The sequence below is a fragment of the Nothobranchius furzeri genome, chromosome 14 (genome assembly GCF_043380555.1).
Source record: "Nothobranchius furzeri strain GRZ-AD chromosome 14, NfurGRZ-RIMD1, whole genome shotgun sequence".
NCBI lineage: Eukaryota > Metazoa > Chordata > Actinopteri > Cyprinodontiformes > Nothobranchiidae > Nothobranchius > Nothobranchius furzeri.
This window is the reverse complement of record NC_091754.1, coordinates 44,843,929-44,864,703: the sequence shown is the minus strand read 5'-3', so window position 1 is coordinate 44,864,703 and position 20,775 is coordinate 44,843,929. Positions and strand designations below refer to the sequence as shown.

At 41.0% G+C, this 20,775-nt stretch overlaps 1 protein-coding gene across 2 annotated transcripts in view; it reads right to left on the bottom strand.

Annotated features, from left to right (window-relative positions):
* The window catches only part of LOC107380822 (inositol hexakisphosphate and diphosphoinositol-pentakisphosphate kinase 1), a 167,003-nt gene that overhangs the window by 109,428 nt on the left and 36,800 nt on the right, over positions 1 to 20,775 (bottom strand). Inside the window, exons 10-14 of one of the 2 annotated variants that reach the window (XM_070544139.1) lie at positions 18,813 to 18,914; positions 11,735 to 11,821; positions 8,210 to 8,285; positions 6,376 to 6,485; positions 5,858 to 5,881 (exon numbers count right to left, since the gene is read on the bottom strand). In XM_070544139.1, coding sequence (XP_070400240.1) covers positions 5,858 to 5,881; positions 6,376 to 6,485; positions 8,210 to 8,285; positions 11,735 to 11,821; positions 18,813 to 18,914 — 399 coding nt within the window. The remainder of the gene's footprint in view (positions 1 to 5,857; positions 5,882 to 6,375; positions 6,486 to 8,209; positions 8,286 to 11,734; positions 11,822 to 18,812; positions 18,915 to 20,775) is intronic. The other variant, XM_054743095.2, reaches the window with a different exon arrangement.

Below are 20,775 nucleotides of genomic sequence, written 5' to 3'. Positions count from 1 at the left end.
TATTCATCTGCTAAATAGGATGAAACACGGACATTTTCATCTATCTATATCACAATGATCTGTGAAAACAATGTGTCATGCGTTCCCATGGTAATGTAGATCAGTCTGTCTTGTGCAGTCCTGTTTATTCATTAAACACATAACTCATGACATCTTTATTTCACAGATCATTCACCTGATTATTAATGATCAACATATGCTTTGATTAGCTTATCACAAATAAAGTACTTTGATTAATTAATGAAAAGCGTTCTTCTTCTCTTCTTCTGTCTCTTCTCCTGGAATGTAAACATACTGAACCAAGCGTCCGACCTTGGCGATGTTACTGTGTGAAGGGGCAGCTGTTAAGGGCAGACAATTATAATATTCATAACGCTACACCAGCGAACCATTAGTTCATTTTGCTCAAATAGAAATAGAGGCCTGCCTCTAATGCTGGCCCTCCTTCCAATAAAGGCCTGGAGCTTGATGAGCTTGAGTCAAATACAGGCCCAGGCCTGTATTAGAGGATTTACGGTATTTACGTATTTAATTTAATCATAAAAGTTCATTCTTTATTCAGAGTGTGAAATCCTGCAGTCTTATCAGAAGAGAGCTTTATTTGGGAACACGGTGTTGACAATCTCAATGTAAACACACACTGCAGAATCTCTGGTTTGTAGAGGATAGAGTAGCATCTCCACTCAGATAGTGGACTTGTGTCTCTGGGTGACCGGATACTGAAGAGGTCAAACTGTAGATGAAAAACGACCCTTTCTGGACATCACACAATCGTCACAATTCAACAACAGATTATGAAAAAACGGATAACGCTTGAAACACGTGGATTCTCCCTGATGTAAGAGGTGAGTCTCCGCTTTGTTTTGGTTGTTTTGGCGTCGACAGCATCCTAGCGTGCAGCGTTCTGTGACTCTTAAAAAAAAACTGTAAAAACGGTGAGAAACGCTGGCAGCGAAGGCCTTTAGCAATCAGGAAACGGCTGGCAGTGAATGAGTTAAGAGCCACACATCCACCTTGGACGCAAACAAGCATTCCAGCTCCTGTTGTGACTAGGAGACATCTCAAGACTGGACGGGTCATATCGGAGTTAATTTACAGCTTCGGATACCTTGAGGTCACCCGACTTCTGACAGTTCTGGATCTGCACTGGGTGATAGGTGAAGCTGTTGAATAGCTGAACTGAAGCTGAAACTAACTAAACTGTAAAAATGAGCGAAGTGTTTTTAAAGAATTGAATAAAAAACAACTATCAATTTTAATAAAAGCCAAAACAAATGAATAGTCGATTAACTAAAGATCTGGTTGGTTTGGTTGGTTGGTTAAACATATAAACATATACATTTGGGGGCAGGAGTAGCTCAGGTGGTAGAGCGGGCTGCCCTATGATTGGAGGGTCATGGGTTCGATTCCAGCTCCTGCCAGGAATATTCTGCTGTTGTGTCCTTGGGCAAGACACTTCTTTCAACTTGCCTGTGTTGGTGGTGGTCAGAGGGACCGATGGCACCAAATGGCAGCCTCGCCTCTGTCAGACCACCCCAGGGTGGCTGTGGCTACAAAGTAGCTTACCATCACTGGCAGTGTGTGAATGTGAGTGTGTGAAAGCGTCTTTGAGTGTCCTGAAAAGCGCTATATAAGTTCAATGCATTATTATATAAAGACAAGCACACATACACACACACACAGAGGAAATGTGTCCAACAAATGGACGCTTATATATGAATAAGTCATACTGTTTCACAGATCACTTCAAGCAACATTCAACTTTATCGTTTCTTTATCGTTTCTTCTCCATACACGGTAGAATGACAGCCAACAAGATGAATTTTGCTTTACTATGGTCTACCAGTAAACCAAATGCTTCTCCAAATGCTGTTTTGCAAACTTTAACTGTGCTTCAACATGCTTTTTGTTCAGCAATGTAGTCTTGTGTGGTGAGCATGCATGGATGCTATGGCGCAAAGATGTCAAACTCCGGCCCTCGGGCCAAATTTGGCTCATGGTCTGTTTTTATTTGTCCAGCGAGATCAAATATATGTATTGCCACAAAGATTACATATCCCATAGTGCATTAGCACGTCTGTTGAAGCGCCCCCTCCTTTCTGTTTCCACTCATTAGCATCCATGCTACTAGCATCAGCATCAGCAGCGTTACCTTCTCTGCCTCGGACAAAATGAGAACTCTCCTCTTACTCAGCCGAGTTTATTCAGAAATTAGCCGACTTTCAAGCCCAGAAATGGATTTAACAGCTCAGTAATCTGTTTTCCACCGACATAGAAAGCTCACAACCAACTTCCAGACCATGATGATTTAACTCCAGTGTAGCGACATGCTCCATCAGTCTGACTTTGTAGCTCCTGCAGCGTTCATCTCTCCTCCCGACACGCTGACCAACAGCGTGGTCCAGCTGCTCAGATGCTCTCCATGTTCAGCAGCACTTATCTCTGTGAGCAGCTGTTGTCTGTGATGAAGATGAACAGAACAACAAAGCTCTTCCTCAGCTCAGAGCCCACCCCACGGGTACAGGTGGGTGGCTGGAACAGGTGAGCATCGCAGGAAATCAGAGTGGAGCAAACTGGGCTGGGTTATTGTGGTTTTAAGCACTTTTTCTGCTCCAAAGCATGAAAGTTAATAGGTGAGATTATATTTTCATTTAAGAGAATTACTATATTTTATTTATGCTGTTGGCCTGTGGAAAAGATTTAACCAACTTTAAAACAGGAAAGATTACAGATAATAGAATAGAATAGAATAGAAAATCCTTTATTGTCTCTAAGTGGGGAAAGCTTGGTGCCACAGCAGCAACAACATGCATTACAGGAGCAGAAAGGGGAGTAAAAAATAAAGAATAAAGAGTAAACAACAAGAAAACAAACTATAAAAATAATGCTGTACACATACACAATCTAAGGAATAAAACTACATAAAAATTGACATAATAAGAAATTAATACCACTGATATGTGCTTTATTTAACATCGATTTGCTCGTGTGTAATGTGGTTTTTCCACTTTCAGTGTTGCTGCAAAAATATGTTTGTTTCCAAATGAAAAGATTCAACCGTCTGTAGATGAAGGAAAATGAGCTCATTTATTGTCACTTTAAAAAAATATTGAGTTTGAGCAGCGACTTTGTCCAGTTTTGCATTTGGGCTCATTGGGAATTGGAGTTTGACACCCCTGCTATGGTGGTTCAGTGCATTGCCTATACTTTTCTTAACAGTACATGCTGATGCCAGGTCTTCCGGATGTTCTACCTGAGTGATTCTTGGCTCTTGAAGAACCCTCTTAATTTTTTTTAAGCTCCTCAGAGAGGAATCTTACGTGGAGCACCTGATTGTAGCCGGTTTATGAGGAGCTGATGATCTTTCCATTTCTTGGCCCCCACAGTGCTCACATGAGCATTCAGCATTCTAGAAATGCACATATAACCATTCCCATCAGAATGTTTTCCATCGATTAGATTAAAAAGATCTTGGGAGAGTGCTTTATGTTAAGGTAAGGTGTGCCCATCCCTGATCCTCAAGATCCCCTACCCAGCTTGTTTTATATCTCACCCTGCTTATTCAAGGGCTGAATCCCCTGTTCAACAGCTACTCAGGCCCTGCAGAACACTGCTAATCACCACTGATTCCTTTGGTTACTGCCCCCTTTCTAGATATAATCAATCTATCCTTAGTAAATGGATATGTACCACAGGATTTTAAGGTTGCTGTAATCAAACCTTTACTTAAGAAACCTTCCCTGGATCCAGATGACCCAATGAATTATAGACCAAAATCTAACCTTCCATTTTTATCCAAAGTCCTGGAGAAAATAGTGGCCATCCAAGTATGTGAGCAGTTAAAAGTCTCCAGCTTGTCCAAAATGCTGCAGCGAGAGTTCTGATAAGAATTAAAAAGAGAGATCATATCTCTCCTGTCTTAGCTTCCCTACATTGGCTGCCTGTTAAATTCAGAATAGATTTTAAGATCCTTCTTCTTACATATAAAGCTCGTAATAATCAAGCTCCATCATACATCAGCGACCTGATTGTTCCATATGTTCCTAACCGAGCACTTCACTCTCAGACTGCAGGTTTACTGGTGGTTCCCAGAATATCTAAAAATAGGATGGGAGGCAGATCTTTTAGTTATCAGACTCCTCTCCTGTGGAACCAGCTCCCAGCTTTAGTCCGTGAGGCAGACACCTTGTGTACTCTTAAGGCTAGGCTTAAAACATTTTTTTATAGGGCCTATGGTTATAATCTGATGTCTGGATCTGGACAAGTGGGGGAGTAGAGGGAGGTGGAGTGTACAGTCGGTAAAGACGGCTCTCCCTTGCCCTGCCTCCAACATGTCTCCGTCTAAAAGGCTAGGTTTTCCAGAGTTATCTCTGTAGTTGCTGCTATAGGCTTAGACTGCTGGAGGACATACTGACCACTTTCCACACTTGACTACTTTCTTCTACAATCTGCTCTTTAACTGTATTATTTCTTGCTATTTCAGCTGTCAACTTTATTTTTTCTCTGTTTTTCTCCCCAAAAGAAGCTACAATGATGTTCTGCTGAGCTGTGGTAGCCTCATGGAGGGGGCCAACGTCTAGCACACTGTTGCTAACCACTTAAACATTCTCCCTCTCTTGATAATAACTTTTTACTTTTCTTGACATTGAATATGCTACTACTAGTTTACCCGTTTAATTATAGATTCACTAGGATAAATACAATAAAGTTTATCTCTCACCAAATAGAATATTTACTAAGAAATCACAATGTAACCATAGAAACACTACTTGGTATATACGTATATACAAATGTCTGAATGTAACCCTAAAAATATTTTACTTCTTAGAGAAATTTACTGAAAGTGTGTGTGTGTGTGTGTGTGTGTGTGTGTGTGTGTGTGTGTGTGTGTGTGTGTGTGTGTGTGTGTGTGTGTGTGTGTGTGTGTGTGGCACAAGATTATGAGGACGCACACAGCAAATTAATAAAATAATGTGGTTCAGAGTCTCTGAAAGCAACACAGCTCATCTCCGTCTTTGTTCACCTCGTATTAAACCACGCCCAGAGGCTCGGGGATTTCTGCATTCCTGAGAAGTTCCTCGGATTTATATGTGAACACTACACCACCTGTTCGAGACCGAACTCACATCAAACCCCGACCGTGCCGACACTAATGTGCAAGCGTCATGTGTCAGTGAAATATGAGGCAACGGGGTCTGCTGATAGATTGCTGGTAGGTGGTGGAGGTGATGGGTTAAGTAGAGTTTTGAATGTTTTTTGCATGTTTTTTAGTGTCAGAAGTGCCTTTACCCAACATGAAGTCTTTTCTGTGTGCCACCTGGGTCCTGAGAAGCCTCTATATGCCATCAATTATGACTAAAACAATTGATATCAATTAGTACTGACAGAGGACGGGGTATCTTTCTCAGTACTGGCAGATTTCAGGTGATCTCCTGGTGTTCAATGCCATTTTGGGCCTTGTTTTCTTCATGTGTTTAATATTTTAAAAGTGTCTTTTCACTTTATTACACATAACTACATTTATAGACTTAGATTTTTAGATGTCTTTGCATGATTTAAATACTTGAGTTGATGTTGAAATGCAATGGAAATTTTGGGTCAATAGTTCACTTAGAAAAACCTTTTGCTGATGAAAACACTGATGGGTCAAAACCTGCAGTATGTTAAACAGTAACAACCATAAAAAATACCTTTTTGTTAGGAAAAACATCAGCTGTTTCCAAGATTCATCTAAATGGTCTATGTACAACATTCCTAATATTTTGTTCACACAATCCATGCGGGCAAAAGGAAAGGAGGGTACAAAACATCATCTAATAAAGTAAGTGAATAGGTGAGCCAAAGAGAGGGTGCATACTGAGTGCCATTAAAGCTGGATTCCCTTTTGGAGAAACAGGAGAACAGATGGGTGGACAGAACAAACAAGAGAGGGGAAAGGAAAAGAAAAAAATGTTAAAGTCAAGGCAAAAGAGGTAGGGTGTGTGTGTGTGTGTGTGTGTGTGTGTGTGTGTGTGCGTGCGTGCGTGTGCATATAAGCGAGCCAGAGGGCTGTGCTCTGGTGAACCTACTGAAGAAAACCTGAGTGTGATGACTACTGGGCTTGACAGGCGGGAGGCGACATGTGGACGTGGCCAGCAACAAAAGCCAGCGACGCGCTCTGTTCCAGGGTGAATAGCACGTGTTCCATTGTTTTAATTTGGGGTTATTAAAACAGTTCAGAGTTGAAATAGCGGTATATACGAAGTCTTACAAGGTTTTCTAGAGTTAAGTGAAGTCTTACTTCTGACTGTCCTAAGGAGAGGCGATGCCACCTGCCGTGTGCCGAGCCCATAATGTCGTGTGTTTTTGAAAGAGGCCGAGGCTCATGCAACTCACATTTCCAACACTGTCTTGAGCTGCTCCAGTTTGGATTTCTTCTCCTCGATCTCACAGTCATTATGCTGCCCAAGTTCAATCAGCAGCAAGCGAGCGATATCCAGCACTTCCTGGAAACACAGTAGAGTTTTGTCACACTAGAAATGTGTGACAGACCACACACCCAACATACCCTGCCTGTCCTGTCACATCCTCTCCGTGTTCATCTTCCACTTAGTTCTCTACCTACAAATCCTCAGCCTAGAACTTCACTTCCCATCATCCCCCTCTCACTGTTTTTCCCCCTACGTCATCAACGTCATTGATAAAAGGAGGAAGTACAAACCACATACTCACTCAGTCATTGATTCAGGAATCTATGTCAGAGATCCGAGCTATCCAGCTCATCCCGCCAGCCTACCAGCTGTTTATTCAAGCTTCCCAGCTCTTCAGATATTTTGCCTCAGCTCAAAGTGAGTTAATTCCTTACTTTTCGGAACAACACCGCGTTCCCATTTACACTCGGGTTCGGTGCCGTTGCTCCTAGATTAACTGTGTCACCGCACCCCCCAACGCTCGTTCTTTCACATCTGACACCCCCACACCACCCACATTAGCGGTGTGAGACACCTGATCGTTACACACTGGACTATTGCTCAGTGGTTCAAAGTACTTTTTTCAAATGAAAGCAAATTTTGCATGTCATACGGAAATCAAGGTGCCAGAGTCTGGAGGAAGACTGGGCAGAGGGAAGTGCCAAAATGCCTGAAGTCCAGTGTCAAGTACCCACAGTCAGTGATGGTCTGGGGTGCCATGTCAGCTGCTGGTGTGTTTTATCAAGGGCAGGGTCAATGCAGCTAGCTATCAGGAGATTTTGGAGCACTTCATGCTTCCATCTGCTGAAAAGCTTTATGGAGATGACGATTTCATTTTTCAGCACGACTTGGCACCTGCTCACAGTGCAAAAACCACTAATAAATGGTTTATTGACCATGGTATTCCTGTGCTCAATTGGCCTGCCAACTCTCCTGACCTGAACCCCATAGAGAATCTGTGTGATATTGTGAAGAGAAAGTTGAGAGACGCAAGACCCAACACTCTGGATGAGCTTAAGGCTGCTATCGAAGCATCCTGGGCCTCCATAACACCTCAGCAGTGCCACAGGCTGATTGCCTCCATGCCACGCCGCATTGAAGCAGTCATTTCTGCAAAATGATTCCCAACCAAGTATTGAGTGCATAACTGAACATAATTATTTGAAGGTTGATCTTTTTTGTATTAAAAACACTTTTCTTTTATTGGTCGGATGAAATATGCTAATTTTTTTTAGATAGGAATTTTGGGTTTTCATGAGCTGTATGCCAAAATCATCAATATTAGAAACAATAAAAGGCTTGCACTACTTCAGTTGTGTCTAATGAATATAATATATATGAAAGTCTAATATTTATCAGTACAGTACAGCCAATAATGAACTTTATCACAATATTGCAAATTTTTTGAGAAGGACCTGTACTTCCTGGGTTGCAGTGTGAGCATTCTTGCTCTTTTTAGCATTGGTACCTTTTCTAGTAACCCATTCAGGAACCACATGGAAGGTCAAAAATAAAATGAAGAGTTTGGCATCAAGGCAAGAGTTAGGCAACAAATGTCTGGCTAAAAACACTTTTAAAATGACTTCCGGTTGTGAGCTCCACTATGAGAGTTAAGTGCTAGCGGCAATCGAGAAAGCTCCAGTATTTTCATTGTTTAAAGAAAACACATATATTTGTTGTTAATATGAATAGAGTGGTCCTTAATTGCAAATACAAAACCATAAATAAAGGGGTCTAAGGTTGAAAATAACTGGACTCACCTGCAGTTGTTTGGGTTTTTTTAGTTTTATCTTGCCCGTCTTGTATCCTCCGTATTTTTTGAACAATTCAAAAAATCTGTATGAGAAAAAAAAAACATCAGAAAAAAGGGACACAATCTACTCTACTCTAATTCCAACAAATGTCACATTACTCCTATTCTGAGGTTTCTGCATTGGTAACCCAATAACTCTAGAATTAATTTCAGAATCCTGACCAGTGGTGGACTGGCCATCTGTGAGTTATGATAAAAATGATAAATGGCCTGTATTTGTATAGCGCCTTCTTAGGGTTCTACAACTTCCCAAGGTGCTTCACAACACAGTCACTCATTCACCCATTCACACACTGATGGGGATGAGCTAAAATGTAGTCACAGCTGCCTTGGGGCACACTGACAGAGGCAAAGCCGGCCAAAGATAGGTGCCACTGGTCCGTCTGAGCACCATCAGCAGGCAAGGGGGTTAAGTGTCTTGCCCGACGACACAACAGCAGAAATCTCTGGTCGTAGCCGGGATCCAACCTGCAACCTTCCGATTACTGGACAACCCGCACTTCCTCTTGAGCTACTGCTGTCCCAGTTCTGAAGAATCCCAGAATGGCTAGTGTGCTCGGGGGCCGGTGTCAACCTTTCACCCAGCCACCCAGCCTGGGTACCTATGCCAGAATCCTGTTTGTGGACTTCAGCTCTGCCTTCAACACAGTCCTCCCAGACCTCCTCCAAGACAAACTGTCCCAGATGAACGTGCCTGACCCCATCTGCAGGTGGATCACTGACTTCCTGTCACACTGCGAGCAGGAGGGTTGGACCCAAGATGCAGAATACCCAAAACGACTCGAGGCAGGAGTGATTTGAGAAAATAAATTCCTTTATTTGAAGGAGGATGGGTAAAAATCCAAGGGCGCAAAATGAATCTAATCTCAAAAAACACTGACAAAAAAATCAAAACAGAAGCTCACTCATGAGCACGGACCTGGGGAAACTAGAGAGGGACAGAACAACGCTGACACATACAATGGACCGACAAACACTGAGAGACAAGACAGGGTTTTACACACAGAGGGAAGCAATTAGGGATACAGGTAGCAGGTGTGTGGGGAGTGTAAGCTGAAGGGATCAGGAGAGACTAATTAACTAAATGGGGAAGGAACACATTGTATTAAAGGAAGAAACTGACTAGGGTTGTCACGGTGTGAAAATTTAACCTCACGGTTATTGTGACCATGATTATCACGGTTTTCGGTATTATCGCAGTATTTTTTTAAACGTGTTACATTTTCAGACAACTACATAAACCCTGTATATCAGGAAAATATTGTCCTTAGTTTGTGTCTAAATTTTGCCTAAAATGTGTTATTTTGTAACTATGTTGTTTATTTGTTTACATTTTCCCTTTTAGTCTTTAAAATACCAATATTTCCTGAGAACTTCTTATTTTTTTGTCTGTTTGATGTAATCATTTTAAAAATATTAGATCAGATGATACTCAGTACTCAAGTAGACTTCTAATCAGATACTTTTTTACCCTTACTTGAGTAATAAACCCTATATCAGGAAAATATCGTCCTCGGTTTGTGTCCTTCCAGTGAGCTTTGCAGATGTGGGAAAATGTCATCAGGCAGTAATCATTGTTAAATTCATAATTATTCTCGGAGAGAGACCAACTCTTATCTGTCCCTGGGAGCCCCGTAATGCATAGTGTCTTTTCAACATGGGGGTGTCCGCGACACGATTTATATGCAGGTAGCGGCGCAGCGGCTGCTTTATATAGCAACTCGTTGCATTCTCCCTCAACCCAAATCCTCGGATCACGCATTTTAGCTAAAACGCTAACGTTAGCTTGCCTTGCCTTGAGTTGTGGGTGATGGTCAAGCATGATGTGTCGTTAGATTTGAAGCGTTGCTGCCTTTCACAGACTCTTTTTCTGCACGTGCTGCAAACAGGATAGCCGTCTTCTATCAACTGTCCCTCGGCATTCTTCAAATATCCAAAAAAATGCCCATACTTCCCACTTTGTCTTCTTTGAGGGATAATAAATGTCCTGAGCGTTGCCGTCTCCTCCTTTGGCCATTATTTCAGCTTTAGGTTCAAGAAAGTTTTGGTTGTAAACAACAAAGTGCGCATGTGCCGCCGGCAACTTCAGCAGATGATACGGTGGCTGGTAGGGGTCAACGTGCCTACACCGCAGCCACGGTAATCCACCGAGGTAATATTTTTTTTTAAAACAAGATGGTTATTATTATTGTCAACTTTTTTACCGGGGTTTACCGCTACACAGGTTACCGTGACAACCCTAAAACTGACTAGATAATCTAACTATTCAGAGAACTAAGGATAAGAGAACTAATAAACCTGAAACTATACAACAGAACACTAAATCTATGGGGATACTAAACTAAATGGGATGGGATAGCTAAGTTCAAAGTGACTAGGGGGAAACATGAGGGAAGCCAGGAGGGAGCTGGGGACTACAAGGACACAGAACATGACACATTCTGACAGACAGGAAGCAGCAAGAACACCCAGAAGACAGCAGAGGTTGTTGTGGACTTTAGGAAGCACCCCACCCCAGAACCTCTCGCCACAAGAACAGTTTCTTCCCCTCTGCAGTTGAAGTCATGACAATCCTAGGACCGCCCACTCCGGTTGCTTAGCTTCAGTCACATGACCACGTGTTGTGTTTGTATCTGAACTGTTCCGCTCTGATCAGTGCATACACTGTCTTGTATTTAGCAGCCATTTCGCTAATCATATTATTATTTTACCATGATTATTCTTACTTCCTCTGTTTGGTTATCTCTAATTTCATCTTTCCTTTTTGCACCAAGTACCACAGCATTTTCCTAATGATTCCTCACTTGAAAGTGGGCATGTTGTTGGAAAAAAAAAACGTGGGCATAACGTGGGCATAAACATCCCAGATGCTGCTAATTATGAGACAAAAGAAGATAAATCTGTCTGGATATGGACTGGAGATTAAATTTTACAACAGCCCTGCTTATGATTTATTAAATGCATAAACTTTACTTTTGTCTATATTGTCAGGTTCATAGCCGTTCAATCCATGCTATCAATAGTAATATTGGTGTATACATAAATAATATGTAGGAAAACATCCATACAGTCTGACTGTCTGAGCTAACATCAGCTCAAAAGCAGTACAGCATCAAATGACCTCACTGATGACTTTGTATCCATAAAAAGGAGATGTGTGGATCTGCAGAAGGTGTCTTCCATGGTGGTAAGAGGCTGGCACTAATGATAGTCATTTTGCATTTGGAAGGCCACAAGCCATTATGACATTTTGTGATCTCAATCTTTGTGATTTTTCTTTTTGTGATAAGCGCTATGTAATAAATAAGTAAACATTACTTAACATTATTATATGAGTTCCTAAGCTTCTGACCTGTACATGAAATCCTTTCTCATTAGCATTGTTTAAGAGAATACCTGGAGAATGATCTTATTGAGGGGTTTGACAACAAACTGTAGCTAACCTGTTGTATTAAGAGAAGGAAGGACTTACAGGGGATGTCGGACCTCCATTTTCATCTTTTGCTTTGGTGTTCGATCTCCATGGCGGATGATGGCAATGACGCAGCGCAGCTCCATCCTCGAGGGCAAAAGAACAGAAATTAAAATAAATAACCATGCTTATTACCCAAAGTAAAGAAACAAAGAATATAACCAAAGTTATTTAAGTTAACAATCAAAGGAAAAACCTAAAGTAAATCGCCTAAAGGAATAACTTAAGTAAATAACTTAAGTAAATAATTAAAGGAAAGCTCTAAAATAAATACACTAATTCTCTGTAAAATAGTACATTTTGCCAACCTATCTTAATTATCAATGCCATCTCAGATCAGACTTAAGTCCAAATTCAAGTTCAACATAATGAATAAAGAGCTTTCACATACCCGAAAGGACAAACAAACCACTGTACACCAGTAAAACACAGCCATTGATCAGATAAGAAGCCTGCAGACTTATGTACTTCAGATCTATACTATTGTGCTCAAAGATTTCTCCAAAATCTTCCTGTCACCAATCTCTGGATTCTGTTAATTTTGTTAAATCTTTGTTTCCTATGATTTTTTTGGATACTCTGACTCCTTGGACCTTGGACTACAAAACTTTTGGATCCGACAGAGGCAGCTCAGCTAAAGTGTGAGCTTTACGCAACGTCAAAGCTATTTTGAATATCTGTCCTCCCGCTCAGTCTACCCCACAATGACAGAGTTATGCTTTCTAAAGCAAATGTGATGATTCAGAACCTTAAAGAGGATGCTGAACTGCAAAATAAGGAATGCCGCTGGATAGTTTTAGAACTCGTCTCCCTTCACTGACCAAGGCAGTCAGTTTGAAAAAGAAACATCCATGCAGAACTCTCTGCTCCAAGCCACCATTGCCTGGGATCTCTTGGCACCACGACTACCAACTTCCAGCTCTACTCCTGACCCATTTTCATCTTGGTTAGAGGTTGTGGTATGTGACCGTAGGAGAGCCCCTGTTGTTGCTCCCACCCCCCATCTGACCATAGTCTTTCAAATCGCTGCTCTCCACTTGCTGAGGAATAACCAGCTGCTACCTCCAGGCCTCCCCTTCCCTCTCAACTATCTGATGACATCCAGCAGGAGCCTGTAGTCCGGAAGAAGCAACCTCCACGATCTCTTCCCCCCAGACCTTAACCTCCAGTGCCCAATGCAGAATACTGAAGGGTGCTGTGCGTTGACACTCCGCCGGACCACCTGCCCTGGCTCAGGAGGTGAGCTCCTTCACGGCCAACCCTCCACCTCAAACCCTCCAGTTCCCTGACACCACAGGAACCCAAACCCAGAATCTTCCACAACTTCACGAGAATCCAAATCAAGAGTCCTCTACATCTCGTCCACTGTTTTCACCTAACACTTACAGTACTGTCTTACAAACAAAAATTTTACTAGAACTGCAAGCAGTTATCAATGAGTCCCAAGCGAGCCAGAGCATATCCTCATTCGAAAACTGCCAAAAACATTTTTGGGTATAAAACAGCGCCACCTAGAGGAGAAAATTCTATATATTTTTTGTGGTTATAGACGACACTATAATGGATATGATCTGTACGTGTCTGGATAGATTAGGAATTTTTCATGAGGAAAAGGCCAAAACGTTTGTAAGCCTATAATCATAAATGACCCGCACTTGTATAACACCGTTTAGAGTCAGCGAACTCCAAAGCGTTTTACACTACAGTGTATCATTCATACATTCAGACACTGATAAGCCACACCCAGTTATAAATGCAGTAATGAACATCTGTGCCAAGTTTTGTGGAAATCCATCAAGCCGTTATGCTGAAACAAACAGTTTAATCCTTTAGTGCCCCCTAAAGGTGAATCAGAACAAATTTGGATACATATGGCCTAAAGCTAATACTTTATGAGGCACCAGAGTCTCATCATGTATACATGAAAAATGGGTTATATTAGGTCATATCCTAGCTAGCGCACAGATTTTGACATTGTGTTATTAGCACACTTTTCAATATTTCTGCAATGTTCTTCATCACTATTGCCTATCTTCATCTATAGATCATATGGCTCAGGTTTCTAGTTGGCCCGGTGGAGGGTAACTCTGAAGTGCCTTTTTTTACCTCCACCTAAACCAATCCTAATGTAACCCTCTTATCTCTTTTAAGGTAGCGCGACTCAGGGTTGCGAATGACCTCAGCCACCAATTCTTGTCATGTGTCTTGCCCATGTATGTCTGATCTCTGAATTGTGTGTACTGAAACTTTAATTTCCCTCTGGGGTTAATAAAGTATCTTTGATTTGATTTGATATGATGATCTGCTGCGTCTGCTCGAGCAGAGACATAAAGTCTCTGACAGCCTAATCTACATGAGATAATGGCCAAGGTCTTTCATGCACTTTGCTCATCTGAACTGCTTCACCTCTGTTACAGCTCAAGATGAAAACGAAGAACTCTTTTGATAAACACATAATCAACAACTTTGTTATTACCAATAATAATGTGAGCCCAATGTTCAATCAATCTGTGGAATGACAATGTTATTACTTGATATTATAATCCTGTGATCAGTAGTACTTTACAAGTTATTATAATCCTGGACATTTGCACTAGACACTGATGACACGTAATGCTAAAGCCACAGGACACATTTCCTTTTGTCTGATCCAATCAGAACCTTTGTTTCTGGCGCTAGGCGTGGTTTCCTGTGGTGTTTGTACAAACCCTCTTTTGCATGTCAAATTCTAACTCACCAGTAAACCAAAATATGACAATTATAAAAACTATTCCACGCCACCTTTTCTTTAGTTCAAAGCATTCTAGAGAAGTCTCGGACAGGCCATCCGGACTTCCTCTTCAGCCATAAAGAACCTCGACAAGCTGGATAAAATCTGTTGCAAGTTATACCTGACCGCAACGGTTCCTTCAGAATAAAAGCTGAACCTCACGACCCCTTCAGGGTCTCGCTGACGCCAATGAACCTGTCGTGACCTGGAAGCTTTCCAAGACTAGTTTGGACGGCACCGCTGCTTTTCTACTGGCTTCGGTTCCAAGGAGGGTCCAAGAGGACCTTGGCATTCTGGATCTAATCGGAGGATTCCCCTGGGGTATGTAGACCGACAGATGGCATTTCATGTGTGTTATAAATCTCCTACTAAAGTTTAGAGCGAAACATTCACTCCCACTCAGAACTAAATGCTTCTCCAGATCCATTGGTTCTGATAATAACATTCCACCTACACACCATCATTCATCACGTCTCACTCCATTTTAGCTCCATCAGTATACAGTGTGTTAAAGTTAGTCTTGTTTAAATTGTGTAGAAATAAATTTCTTAAATATTTTAAACCTGACTCTCTCTCTCTCTCTCCTTGGAGTTAACACGAACATAATCCCTGCAATAAAAAGTTCTGATCTTCTGGTTAAAATATTCAAAGATCCATCAGATTGATATTTCATATTTCTATGGAATCTCACATTTTATGGTTCATGAGTAAGATGTAAACTACCCATCCTTTACAGGTGATTTCAACTAGGTTTTGCATTTTTTTTTGATCTAGTAAAAAATATAGTTGGGGAAATGAGCGTGGCCAAGAACAAACGTATGCTAAATCATTAATGGATCAAGCACATGTACATTTTTTGAGTATGCAACTCACAGTTTGGATGGTATTAGCTAAAACACATTGACCGTTGCAAAAGCGCCAACTAGGTGTTTCTGAGGATGAATTTTTGAATCTGAGTAGCAGTAGAGATTTTCCATCAGACTGCCTTCTTAGATTTTTCCTTATGTTTTCTGACTCTTGTGCCCACTTTAGTGGAGCAGAATAATACATAATTACTAGAACTGCAAGCAGTTATCAATGGGTTCCAAGCCAACTAGTGCAAGTCTGCCACCCTGCTCTCGCCATTCCTCACGTGGCCCTGCCACTCCCACACATTCTCCTGCCAGCGTCCTGTAATCTCACTTCAACCGGCACTATGAAATAAACATTCAGGAAAACCTTTTGACCTTTTTGCACCCCTTATATGTAAATGTTTCATTAAGTAGATAAGCATGGCTAACATCTCAATCCCGTTTACAATCCAGTTCCATCATTTAATCTTTAGTCAGTCAAGTCATGTGCTAGCTTGCACAAAGATGTTGGCGTTGTGTCAATTGCAAAATTTTTAATATTTCTGTAATTTTTTTAAATCACATTTAGTTATCTATGTCCACAGGTCATGTATTCCAAGTCTCAAATTGATTCTGCAAAAAATTATGGAGTGATCACAAAAAAATTGCGATATAAAAAAAAATCTAGCTAAGCATAAATGTGTGCGACCTTGATCAAGTGATAGAAATTTTTCCAACATTAAAAGAACTGTTACGATTTAGGGGGTTAGGCCTATGGACTGACAGTTATCAGCCAAAATGCATCTTCTTTTGCAACAGCGGCCCCTGTATGTTGGTGGGTATGAATTTGTTTTTCTGAGCTTTGTTGCAATTTTTCTACTTGTCTGCGATGTTCTGTTAAATAAAAGTTTTAGATTCTGAAACCCAAGCTGTTGTCCAACTACCAGCACATTTCCTAAGTATTGTTGGATCATTATGAAGTCATGTCAAATCATATTTTGTAATTTTATTGGTTCTAAATTAAAGGGACTTTACGGAGTTTTGAATTTTTATGCTCGCGATTGCCCCCTCAGGCCAAATGCGTAATGGCAGCTTCAATAGGAGGCTCGTGCATGAGGCGCGCATGCTGTACATGCACACTCCTTAACGAAAATAACAGCTGAGACAGTCCCGTGTGTGTGTGTGTGTGTGGGGGGGGGGGGGGGGGGGAAGAATGCACAGCTAATTAATTAAATAATTTGGTTCTGTACCTTTCTCTTCAGCACAGCCGGCAAAGGTTTAAGATGGGTCAGTCCTTCTGCATGCTCAGATAATTCCCTTCCCTTGCTTGAAAAATTGTTCCAAAATGAAAGTTGAACCCACATCTTTTTCACATGTGAATTCAATGCCGTTTGGCGAGTCTCAAATAAAAATTTGGGCATCTTACTGTAAAAAAAATATTTCATTAGTGTAAAAAAGAAACTCTAAAGCAACTATGTCATATCCAGAATCGAACCCAGGTCTTCTGCACGAAAGCCCGCAGTCTTATCAGATGAGCTAAAACATCAGTGACGTCTTCTGTATCTGTAACATTTATATTCTTGATGACAGCTGAAACAATGTTCAAAGAACGGTTTGGAGGGCGATGCCTGAGCGTGAACGCGCATGAAGCAGTCTGCTCGACCCGAGCAGCTCTCTTTTTCTGTGATTTTACAGAAAAATAGGCAATCACAGTAAAAATGCCAGGGCTCACTCTACAGGACCAGGGCATTGCAGGAGAATGTATGAAGAAGAAATTTATTATTTCTATACATGTTTTGGCTGTCAAACTTCCATAATGCCCCTTTAAATGTGTTCAGTAAAAAAATAAATATTGAATTTTCAAATTACACTGATTGAAACACAAAAAAAGTATTATAAAAACCCTAATTTGATATAAAGATTAAAAGCAATTTACTGGTCATCAATATTACATTGGGTACAATATTAATAATATTAATATTTCTCTAGATTCAATGCTATTTCAGTAAAAAACTTTCATTGTATGACTTACTGATCAAATTATTTTTGAACAATCCTAAAAAATCCAGAAACAATCTCAAAGTCACCAATATATTCTCACATGGCAATGTCAACAGATGGAAAAAAATGCTGTTGTTTTTGTATCATTAAATCCAAAGCTTTTTTCAAGAGAAATTGGTAAATATCATGCTAATGGTTACACCCAAAATTTAAATATTCATAGAAAAATAATCCTATATTATAAAATTAGTAGAAAATTATCTAATCAGCATAGGTACATGAGGAATGTTATATGCTTTATTTATTTTAGTGACTCTATATCTAAAGAACTTTCTACCAAAAGGTTTTTACTTTTTTTCAATAATATTGAAAAATTTACATAAATTAAAAAGTTCATTAAAAATCTTTGCTTTCTTACACAAGTCCCAAATAAAAAAAATTCCTAGATTACCTTTACGATGTGTGACATCTGCCTATACTTTTTCAAAGGATGAAATATGTAAAACTTATCTCAAAGTAAGATAACATTTGTATGTGTGGCTTTCAATCAAAATTAGTCCTGACATTAAACACAAGGGGGTGCCCAAATCAGGACATTTTATATAGAAAAAGCAAACTTCTACACGGAGCTGCGATTTTGGTTATACCGTCTCATTACAATGTAGTTAACACAACCTGAGAACCATAGCCTCCTACATGCAAAAAAGTATTTTTTGGAATTTTTTTTTATTTTTTCATTTTACACAATAATAAACCATGCCCACTTTGACCAATCATCGCTATATTGATATTATTTTCTTAAGGCTGGATAATGAAGACATCCACAAAGTTTCATGCAGATCCATAAAGCCATTTTGACAGTATACATTCTTCCTATTTATAGCACCCCCCTATTGTTGGATCAGGCTGAAAATCAATATATACACTTGAATTTACCTTAGGTACTGTTGATAAGAAGAGCTTTGACAAATGTCAAAATCTTTTGAAGTTATACTAAAAAGTAGTCGTAGTTCTGGTGTGGTTCCAGCTTCTCTGAAGAAGGCTGTTGTTCATCCACTGCTAAAAAAAAAAATCTGGGAGTTCCAGGACTCTAGAAGGCTCTATATCAAATATAGGCCATTTATAATTTATTAACAGGTTAGGAAGGTACTAGCTGCTAACGCTAAACACGGCTGCTGTAACCATAGCGTCGAGGTGCGGACTGAGGAGGCCTTCTGGGGAGCCAACCAATCAGCAAGAAGCTCATTATCATGTTCATGTCCAGGCCGAGTGGGAGGGGTAAAAAGTATTTTTCAGATCAGTCTTAGATAGATGACTAACTGGATTATTGATCTCCTTTAAAAACAAGATTTATTCAAGCCTAAAATATAATTTTGCCTTGAAACATGCACAGCATGGTAAATCATCACAGTTATGGTGAACAAAATTTAAAGAAAGGAATTCAGATGTACAGTCATTCTTTAGCAGGGGTTCTTACATGGTTCCTGAGGTTGTTGGGACGATGGGGATGTCTTCAGCCTCCATGGGGATTGACCAGGGGATGTGAAGCTGGGGGGCTAATTCCCTCATTACCATGTTTCTAATGAAAGCAGAAGAAAGCCATGATGTTGAAAACAGATTAACTCACACCCAAGTTCATGTTGTATCTTCAATACTTTTAATATTTAGACAATGGAATTCTTCTGATCACTAAATGCAATCTGCAGGGTTCCTTCTAAAAAAAACTTTTTTACCGATTGGCATAATTAACTGAACTCTATTGGAATATTTACTTGGCCTTGAGACGACCCTTGCCGTGATTTGGCACTATATAAATGAAATTAATTAAAATTAATTGTGCCCAGATTCCTTTTAGGAAATTGTTATTCTTTAGTGGAGTGGTGTTAAATCTCCATTCTTCCCCCCTTGGAATAGAACTGGCACCTATCTACAGCTCCTTGGCATGGTGCTCCCTGTGCAGCCACTCTCATGAACCATTAATGGCTTCTAAGTAAAATGGTGGTATGGCACCAGCGCGGTGCCGGCACGTCTGTCTGTGGTGTGCCCCAGCCTTTAAAGTTTTACTCTCCATCTGTGCTCTTGGCACCAGGATACTTTAGGTTGCAGCTCAATGATCAACTTTGATGTTGTTTAATATGATCTGCGGCTGCATGTCTTGGACACATGGATGGAGAGAGAGGCGGAGTTGTCAACTGACCACTACCAAACCCGCTGGCAGACACCAATGTTTAGAGATGCCTTCAAGCTGAAGAAAGACTCCTATCGGGACTTTTTGGTCTGTGGGACTTCAGAGTTAGCTGATGGGTACTGGCAGACCAAGGGCAATGCGGCTCAGGCGGTTGTGGAGGTAAAAACCCGGGCATGGGAGGAGTTTGGTGAGACTATGAAGCAAGACATCCGTATGGCTTTTAGGAGATTCTGGTCCACCATCCGGCGCCTCAGGAGGTGAAAGCAGTGTGCTACCAACACTGTTTAAAGTGGGGATGGTGTGCTGTTGACCTATACTCAGGATGTTGTGGATCGTGGGCAGGGTACTTCGAAGACCTCCTCAACCCCACCGGCATGTCTTCCAATGAGGAAGAGAGTCCGGGAACTTTGGGTTGGACTCTCTAATCTCTGGTGCTGAGGTCACTGAGGTGGTCAAAAAGCTCTTTGGTGGCAAGGATCCAGGGGTGGGTGAGATCTGTCCAGATTTCCATAAGGCTCTAGATGTTGTAGAGTTGTGTTGGTTGACGAGCCTCTGCAATATCGTGTGGACATTGGGGAAGTTCCACTGGACTGGCAGACCGGAGTGGTTGTCCTATTTATAAAAGGGGGTCTGCAGGATGCATTCCAACTCCAGGGGGATCACACTCCTGAGCCTCCCTGGTAAAGTCTATTCAGGGGTTCTGGAGAGAAGGGTCCATCTCTTTTAAAGCCTGGATGCTGGATGGAGAGTGATGCTAAACTTGCTGCTTCAGAATTCCCCACAGGTGTTTGACTGGGTTCAGATCAGGAGACATACTTGACCATTCAATCACCTTCACCCTGTTTTTCTTCAGAAATGCAACAGTAGCTTTAGATGTGTGTTCTGGATCGTTGTGGTGTTGGAAAAGTGCACAATGACCATGTGCACTGAGTGATAGCAGCATCTTCTCCTTCAGTATAGAGCAGGACATTGTTGAGTCCATGATACCATCAATGAAATGCAGCTCACTAACACCAGCAGCACTCATGCAGCCCCACATAAGGGCACCGTCACCACCATGCTTCACTGTAGGCACCATGGATTTCTCTTTGAGATCCTCACCTTTACAATGCCATACAGTTTTGAAACCATTACTTCCAAAAACAGAGATCTTTGTCTCATCACTCCAGAGTCTAGAGTCCCAGTAGTCCTCATCTCTTTCAGCATGGACCCTAGCAAATCCTAGGTGAACTTTTTTGTGCATGGGCTTTAG